The sequence below is a fragment of the Charadrius vociferus genome, unplaced genomic scaffold (genome assembly GCF_000708025.1).
Source record: "Charadrius vociferus isolate BGI_N301 unplaced genomic scaffold, ASM70802v2 scaffold248, whole genome shotgun sequence".
NCBI classification, from domain to species: Eukaryota; Metazoa; Chordata; class Aves; order Charadriiformes; family Charadriidae; genus Charadrius; species Charadrius vociferus.
In genome coordinates this window covers 1,094,522-1,104,016 of record NW_009649851.1, presented here as the reverse complement: position 1 = coordinate 1,104,016, position 9,495 = coordinate 1,094,522, and the positions used below count along the sequence as shown (strand labels likewise).

At 40.4% G+C, this 9,495-nt stretch overlaps 1 protein-coding gene across 1 annotated transcript in view; it reads right to left on the bottom strand.

Annotated features, from left to right (window-relative positions):
- The window catches only part of STK33 (serine/threonine kinase 33), a 60,318-nt gene extending 51,359 nt beyond the window's left edge, over nucleotides 1-8,959 (bottom strand). The window contains 2 exon segments of the mRNA XM_009890978.1: nucleotides 7,439-7,518; nucleotides 8,833-8,959. Of these exon segments, the coding sequence (XP_009889280.1) occupies nucleotides 7,439-7,518; nucleotides 8,833-8,959 (207 nt within the window).
- Nucleotides 8,960-9,495: the final 536 nt, after the last annotated feature.

The following is a 9,495-nucleotide window of genomic DNA, read 5'->3' as shown; positions in this document are numbered from 1 at the left end:
AGTTGGGTGAACTAAATTGAGCATCAAGTACATTCAGTTTGCTGATGGCAAATTGATTTTTTCACAGCAGGCTATCAGTACAATTTCAGACAAGCATTTCATTAAGATACAGCATACATAACTCCTTATAACTTTGAACTACCTTCAACACAATATTAGGATCAAAGAGCAATCAAGCCTTTAAGACTATTCTTAAAATAAAAAATGGGCACTTGACACCATGTTCTCCAGACAGAGTAAAATAAAAATCAAACTCAAAAAGCTTGCTTGTACAGCATTTAAGTTTACTAACAACATAACTGGCATGAACTGTTGCATGGCAATTTCTATATGAATTTCCCAGCATTTTCTTTAAAATGTTTTGAACACCCGGTATCAGTTCTAGATGAAAACCCACACTATAGGGATTAGGCACAGAGGACGGCTGGCTTAGCAGTACAGCAGAACATGGGGAAGTATTCTCCCTAGTGTCTGACAGGCAGGTAGGCTGTTCCTCTGTACGCTTCAGGAATTTTGTCACAAGGATGGAAGTAATAATACAGAAATACCATAAAAGAGAACTCTGAGCAATGCTACTTACACAGTCCAAACTCAACCTATTTTCTCCAACTCATTCCACCAGAAGGTTCTCCACAACCTGTAGCACCACCCGCTTCAAAGCACAAGGCTGGAATTAATCTGGGCAGGATAAACAAGAAGTGGGATTGAACTGAGGAGCGCAGAAAAACATATTGCCCAAAACTGATACTGAATTTATTACATTTAAGTAGAGGGTCAAATGTGTTATTCGGTTAGGTTCTGATTTGGCAGCAGTGACTGAAGTCGTTCCAGTTTAACAAAACTTCAAAGTAACAAACAGTTCATTCTGTTCTCAATTCCTGTTCAAGAAAAAAAAAAAAAATGATTCAAGTCAGTACTTCCTTTAGGTTCAGTTCAATTAGTTGTACTTCTATTAAAACCAGTGGAAAAAATGCTGCATTATTTACTGGTTTTGTTCTAACCTTTCACATAGGGTTACTGGGCCTCTACTTAATGAGAATTCTTAGTTGAAAGCTCAGCCTTAAATGCTTTCCAGCTTGCTGCCAGAAATGATGCTGAACTCTGTACAGCAACAGGAACTACCAATTTATCTTCCCCCTCTATTCACTCCTGTTGGATATTACTAGTCTTCTCTCCTCTTTCCTACCTACCCTGTGGAGTTTTATCTCACGTGTGCAAAAACTTGCTTCTCTATTCCCATCAAGAGCCTCCTATTCCCTCCTGCATTCCTTGTCTTTCCTTCATCTCATCTAGTACTCAGCTGCATCTTCACAGGCTCCAGACAAGTCTTTTCAGTGATAGGTTTTTTTCAGCTCCTTCCTCAGCTATCTCTGAACCAGTTTTTCCTAGTGCTTCGTTCCTTTCCATTCTCTTTCACCTCCTTGATATTCTCTCCTTGCCTCTATCAGAATAGGCCTGAATCACTGTAAAAGCATCCAAATTCCAATCCCAGTGGGAGATATCAGAGGTATCGGTCATCTTTATTGTGCCAGTCTAAACTTGAACCTGCAAAGATTTAGTAGAGCCCACAGTCTCACACCAAAACTCGTGACAGGTAGTTGATACATTTAAAATGATCAGCTGATAAAGTTGTACTCGCCAACCTGTAATGGCAGAGTTGAATTCAGCTGTGAAATAAATATTCAAAACAGTCTTGTAAGTAAAACGTAAGTATTTTGTTTAAGTAAGTGGCACAAATTAGGATAGACTGTCAGATCACAACTGAATTTTTGTAATTGCAGGAATTTTAAATTTTTTCACTGTTGATGTTAGAAAAAATTAACTAAAGGAGTTAGCTGGCTTGTTTTGTTCATTTTAACTCAAGACCATTATTCTGTATATTTGAATGTTTTTTAAAAATGAAAACTTGATGCACAAATTATGTCAATACAGGGAACTTCATTATTTTTTCGACATGAAGCAGTTCAGTGAAATATCTAACTGTATGTGAAAACTCAAAGTACAAATGCAACTAATAAATCACAACAAGAGCTACCCCAGTTCTGTTACACTTGCTTAAGATGATGAAACAAAACAGTTTTTTTAATTGGTCGTTCCTTGTTGCTTTCCATACAGTGCTGCTTTCCCTGTGAGATTTGAAATGATAAGTAACTGGAAATTAGGAAGAGAATTAGTCCATTATTCAGTAGCAATGACACAATGATTAATTATATTAGTTTACTGTCCCTTCTGCTTTAAAACCCTGCAGTCATAAAATGAGTTTTGTTCAATATTCCAGAAGGGATATGAGAATTAAATTTATACAATTTAACAAATTCCTGCAGGAAAGCCATATTCATCTAAGATAGTAGATGGATGAATCCTCTAATTTACAACTATATGCAGATGGCATACCCCTTACAGAGAAATGCACAGATAAGGAAGCTTCCCAAATGAACTAGAAAAAAAGACTATTTAGAGACATGGGTGGAAATAGATCGGGCAAGTCTGAGCTTCTGTGTCCTCCTGGAAAGCACTCTCAAACTTTTAACTGTAATTTTATCTATACCTAATAATTATACTTTCTTTTACCTAGTTGTTGTTAAACCACCTAATATTTTAAACAACCTGAGCATTTTCTAAGACCTACTTAACATGAAATAAATTAAAGGCTACTAGGGTCTAGGGGAGGCAGGTGGAGGTTTAAAAATCACTGCCATACCAACACAAATCCCCACATCTTCCATGTCTCTGTGTACTTTAGGAGGAGTATCTTACTTTTGAGGAACAATGTTTCTGCCACATTTTCAATGTTGGAAAACACAAAAATGCAATCATACCTTCTCACTGTATGCCTTTTGCATAACATTATTACATAAATCAAAATCTTTGCTGCTTTTTTTTTTCTTTCCAGAATTATGAATAATATCAGAGTTCCGGAAAACAAAATACAGATCTTAACAAAAAAAAATAGCTATGGCAACAGAAGCAAGACTCCGAAACTAAGCTTTGTGCCATAGCCTTGACAGGGACACTGTTTACCATTTTTAGAATATCAAAATAAACTGACCGCAAAGCATTACTTCCATGTTTAAATGAATCATACAAAACAAAGCTTCTATGTGAAGAATGCAAAGGCTTTATAGGATATGGGTCTACGCAATTAAGAAGTAGATTTGACCACAGAATTTGAATGTTTGTACTGCAGTATAATCAGGACATAGCTGCATTATTGGGAAAGAGGAAAAAAGTAGCAGTATAGTTGAAGGATGTATTTATGGCTTGATTTAGCAAACTGGCATTTCATATCACCAACATGCTGTATTTCAGTAAAGTAATTCTTAAATGACTTTTTTCTGTAATTTATGCATCAACTGGATTATTACGGGCAAACAGAGAAAGTTAACAATACATGTTACCTAAGAATACTTTTAATATCAAAATTAAACCCTGTACTTTATCGCAATTCAGTTCATAATGAAAAGACATGCTGTTAAATGTGAGAGAATACCACGTCTTCAGCTACTAAGCCAGAAAAATCTAGCTAGTTAAAATTTAGTCATTTTAAGATAAATTAACTTTGTATTTTTCAACTCATTTAAAATAAATTGCATCGCACACACAAATTGCATTTGACATGTAAATAAACTGAGAGCCGTACAAAAAATCCACCACCTCCTGCATGAAGAGGGGATCTGAGAGCTGCGTGTGGTCCTGCTGCAGGCAAATGGTGTCAGCAGCCTGCGGAAGGGGCTGGCAGGAGTGTGGGCGCTGCTCACGCAGGGAGGGAAGAAACCAAGATGAAGGCTCCGCACACAGTCAGCAGAGCTGGAGGCCAGGGTGTTTTCTCCTCACGTAGGGCATCATTCTGCAGTCTGCTACCTCCCTTGGAGGGCATCTCAGCAGTCATGGACAGACAGTGTGGGCATCTCCACCAGCCAGAGAAGGGGCAGAGGTTGCTACCAGCTGGGGCATCGAGTTTTCACAGTTGTGCTCTGCTGTCCGTGTGGCTCTGTGCATGCCTGCAGCAGGTGAGCACGTGGGAGGGCGATGTGAAGAAAGTCTCACTTGGACAAGGACTAAAACACTCTCTTCCTTGAATTATTTAAGGGATGATGCAGTTATTTCAGGGGGGGAAACATTAAAAAATCCTAACTCTCGCAGTGTTTTGTAACTCCAGTCATTTCCCTGGGCACGCACTGTCATCGAAGTCAGACCCTGAGCTCCAGCTCAGCCACCTGGCACCCAGCAGCCAAGAAGCTGCCTTACCAAAGCTTCTTCCATCACATGGGGCCCAAGAGTGGCCACCTCCACCTCACATCGCTCTGGGGGACTCTCCATGCCCCAGGCTTTTGTCAGAGCTGCAGTAGCACCCATAAGCACTGGGTGCACGCATTGTCCTGGGTGTGCCCAGTAATTGCTCAACAATCAGCAAAAGCAGCATGTTCTGTTCACTGAAATGGCTGTTGCACAGGTGGCAGTCGGACCTACATCCAGTGACTGGCGCCCACCTTGGCCCTCCACGCGTGCCACAGCTTGTGATGCCCTTAACTCAACTGTGGTTTGCCTTTTTTTTTTTTTTTAATTTAACTTATTCCTACGTCTGTTATTGAAGGTCTCTTTAAACCTATGGAGGTGCTGCTTGCCCCTCCCTAACACTGAAATTCTCCCCTGAAGGCTCCCACATGGAGGTTTGCTACTGCCCAGCTATACCTCATCACCCCAGCCCAGGCAGTATCTGAACCATGGCTGTCCTGGTTTCCAGCCCAGCATTGGACCAGTCCCAACTGCCCCTTAGATGTGCTATGAAAAGGCACACCTGCTCTGACCCACTGGAGTGTTCCATTTATCACTGTAATTTTGGGTTGTTCTTTGGTAGCCATGGGCTATATCCTGCAGGTGAATCCAGCCCCAGAGCTACGTACTCATAAATTCTGGTCTGTTCATAAAATTCTGTGGGAGAAGTTGAACAGGAAGAGTTACTGCCTGGCCTGCCTGTAACAAAGAGCTTAATCCTTGGCATCAGATTAACTCAGACCCAGATAGGTTTATCTTAGAAAAAAAAAACAATATTCATAAATATTGGTATTTCTAATACATAAGAACAATTCTTAAATGGTAACATTTGTTAAGAACATCACATATAAGCATACTTCAACTAATTACACTTGTTTCCCTAAACTAACTCACCATTGGAGAGACAGCAAAGGCAGTGGGTGCACATCATAGCAACGTTTATGCCTGCAGTCAGCTCTCAGCTCAAGCGACAGCACCACTGGGGATTAGAATATTAAAAGCTACGTTCAAGCAGTAACTACATATTTTCTTTTCTGAATTTTCCAATATTCTTTCCGTGCCAAAAATATTGCCATTTCACTTTCATACATACAAATGTCTGAAGTACCAGATTGAAACGTATTTGATTTTCCAGTAAAAAACAAAGGAAAAAGGTTCTATTTTAAAAAGTGCTTTTATTCTATTCATTATACATTACGAAATACCAATTTGAAATTGCTGCAGTCTCCCTCAAGTACCACAGGGTACTCAGTTTCAGCTTGTGCTGAGTGGAAGCACTCAGCTCAGCAGCCTCTCCCGTTGTGGTACGTGAGGAGGATCTGTGTCAACCCAGGGAAGTAGCATGCACTCCTGCCTGCGTTTCAGAGAGCAGAAAAACACACACAGTAGTATGAGGCTGCTGGAGGAAAAAAAAAATTCATTTTTGCATTGTGAAGCAGTGCATGACAATGGTTTCGGCGAGGTTCTTTCAGCCCAAGACAGTACACCATTTTAACGCTTGACTGTCTTAGCTGAACACAGGAAAATACAAAGGGGCAAAGCAAAGAGAATGCTGAATAGCTAGGGCAAAAAAGGAAAACTACTATATTCACTTATTGCACTTAAGCAGGTGTATGATCTCAAAAGGTATCCCAGTGCACGTCAAACCTAATTGAGTCAATGAGGATCTTTAAGATGTCTGGGTTTTTTTCCCTTGCTGGATTTCTGGTACATTTTTAAGAGTTTGTCTTCTCCTATCAAAACCAGTGTTGACTTCCCCAATTTACTTCAGTAAGAATTCATCCTAAAGGTGAGAAATTTAAAAAGCCAGGCCATTCTCCACAACTCTTGGTATAACCATATTAAACAGGCCTTTGAAACCAGTATTATTCAAATAGATAGGACATATTGGCAAAATTTAATATTAGATCTCCAGTTTCTGCCCATTTAGTAACTGAGGTTTTAAGGACTAAGGTAATAGATGAATCAGTTACTCCAGGTAAATTATTATTCGTTCCTTGTATGCCAATGTAGTTGTCACCATTTTTCCCTGAAGAAAGATTAATTTCCTAGACATAAAGAAATGGGTATGTATTTGTCAGCCCTGGAATAATATGAAAGCAAGTGAAATTGGCTCCTGTCACAATTTAGGGACAAACTGGGGTTCTCCCTGGTTGGGTAAAATGTCATGGCATTCCCACTAAAATTTGAATACTTGTGCTTTCCTTTCTTTACGGGCATTAAATTTTTCCTTGCACGGAATGAGCCTTGGGGTGGAGTCCCCAGTTACAATCTTGCTTTCACTTGAACACAGCACCTCCAGTTCTGTTCTTACTGACGCTGCTAGCTGTGACCAGGAGTACCAATGCTGAGAGCTATCTCAAAGGCTTTTGTTATAAGACACAAGGAAACAAGGCCTTCCAGACAAAAAGCCATCTTAAAAAAGAAAGAAAGAAAGAAAGAAAAGGAAAATTTCTCAATGATTGCTATCCCTATGAGTGTGGGAAGAGGTCTGTTACTTAAGCTGTGTCTCTCTCTTGTCCTTTCAAGCATCCTTTCCAGATTACTTCAGTTTCAGTCTGAGAAAAAAATACATCACAGCAAGCTGAGCCCAAGGCGACAGTGAGTGACTTAGGTACGTCTAAGAAAGGCCACTTCCAGTAGAAGAGATAATACATAACATGCCAGCTACAGAAGAAAAATTGCTTGTTTGACCACTGTGGCTTGTGAATCAAGAGCAACTCAGACTCCTTTAAGATACCTACATTGCAGATTCGTGTTCCAATCCACAGTTGCCAAAGAAGTGCATTATTTCTGGCATGTTTGCCCACACCCAGGAAAGCAGGCCAAGAGCCAGCTCACATGGCCACGCAACAGTCACCTGGGTTAAGAGCAAGAGGTCTTCATACAAGGTGGGCAATAACAAAAATATGTAATCTAATCTAATACAGGGCTGTTTTCAGATTTTTTTTGCCCCATTGTCCCCAGCCAGCTGTCTGACTGGCTATCTGCCTTTTCGGGTCAATTAGAGCAGGATTGCTCTTCTGAAGTAATTGCACACATACAATGTGCAGACTCTTTTTATAACCAGAAGTAATCCCTCTATTCAGATCTGAGAGGTTTTAATATAACCTTTTTCAGCCCTTCTGGTGGTTGCTCCCAGCCTGCCTGTGCTGTAATTTACCTTTATTGTGTCTGGGTTGAGCTGACCTGGCTTGTTCAGAGTCTCATACCGGTCCATTGTTTGTTTATTCCATTGGTAGCCTGTACAGAGAAGACACACTGAATTGTCTCTGTTCCTTCCACTGCAAGGTTCAAGTTGAAATTGTCTGTGTACCTTGCCAGGAAACTTAAGACCAACAAAAGCAAATAGTCCTGTCAAATAAAGGGCATCAGTTAATAAGAGAATAAGCATTCAGTGTTATGCCAATGCGACAACAATAGTGAGGCTAAAAGACAAAACACATCAAAGCCTCTCACAGAAAATTATATTTTCTCATGCTACATTTCATTTTTTAGTTCAAAATGTGAAGTACAAGTAAGAGCCACATATGAAGAAAGGAACCACTGTGAAAGCTGCTGTGCTTCTCTCAGTCAGTACAAGACAATCTTGACCTTCGTGCCATAATATTAAGCTGAAGTTCTTGAAAAGAGGCATTGTTTCAAAAGCCAGACATTTTTTCAAGGGTGAGAAATGCCTGTTAAGGACTAGGTTGAAACCCCTGAGGTCACATTATGTTTGACATGTGACATCTAAACTTCTTTGTCTGAAGGGGGAATTTTAGAAAGCTCTCACTCCTCTGTGCTACTTAGCTGTGCTTTGAACAGAATCCAGCATGAGTGTGTACTGACGGAAAGTCCATGGGAAAGCTTTAGATATCCTGGCTATTTATCTAAATATTTATCTTGTGATGTGTGAGTATACCTGACTCTCTCCTTAGGGCCTGCAGAAAGTTATTTTTGTCTCAGATAGGTATGGCATTAATTACACCGTAGATAAAGTGCCACCAGCTGCCCAACCGGCCCCCGCCCCCCCCCCAATAGTAACAGCAGAGGAAACTAGTTACCAGAGATGAAAAATTATGTCTTTTTATCATACAGTAGCATGATTTTAGTAAAAGCCCATATACAGATGCAAGGACATTTTTACCTCCTTTGCTGTACAGAGCATAATAGGATTATCAAGTGCCAGTACCTTTAACTAACTGCCCTGACAGTGACAATGTGACATTAAGAGCTGCAGTGTCACTGACAATGGGTGGAATTCAGGAAGCATTCTTTGGACACAGCAACACAGCAGTAAATGCTTATCTAAATTTTTTTTTTAGACAACCTGACATCTCAAATATCATAAAGTGCTCCACTTGTATTAATTTCTCAATGCAGGTTCATTCAGGGGGAAAAAACTGTCACAGCAAAGGGCAAATATTAGTGGCATACGAAAATGGCAAAATCTTGGCCTGCACTTTCAACATTAATGTTCCCGTCTCTTTAGTGACTGGGATCCTTGAGCTCCATCTACTGGTACCACGTACCCCGCAGCAGTTTGCATAGTGCTAGCTGGGAGGCAAAACTTACCTGGACACACTGCACAACAGACAGTGGCAACTTCAGGTGGAATTGCAAGTTTAACGTGATCCTCTCTGGGAAGCTGCTGCTGCAAGTTCAGAAGATCCCCTACGAAGTGATGATACCACCTGGTCATGGTGTTCAACCCTCTGACAGCTGGAGTGTCTGGTCAGCCAATCTCATCAGTCTGTGCAATGCGAAAGGCACGTGTAGGTACATGACACGTGGAAGATGAAAGATTCACGTAGGTATCTACAGGAAAGACAGAGAGCGTCATTTTCATTTGGCTGCAGAATGTCTCAAGCACCTTCAAATGAGCTCAAAAATTACTGTGACTCCACAGTAAATTCCAAGGGATATGGTACATGAGGACAGTTCAAAAGGCATGAGGACCTTCAGTTTAGGTAACTTGGTTGCACCCAGATTTTCCAACTCTTGCAGGCGACCCTTTTAAAAAGTGTACAGTATCAAATATCCAAACAGTAATGTCCCAAAAATGGTTACCAATAAGTGGTAAAACCCCTGCAAGCAGACAAGTTCCCTTAGTCTATTTTTTTTTTTTTCTTTCGGGTAATGTCTCAGATCAGTTCCTTTTTTTGGCTATGGAAAGGTATCAATTTCAGAGTTGATGCATCAGTTCTGACACAGAGGAAACTGGCCTTTCACTACCCT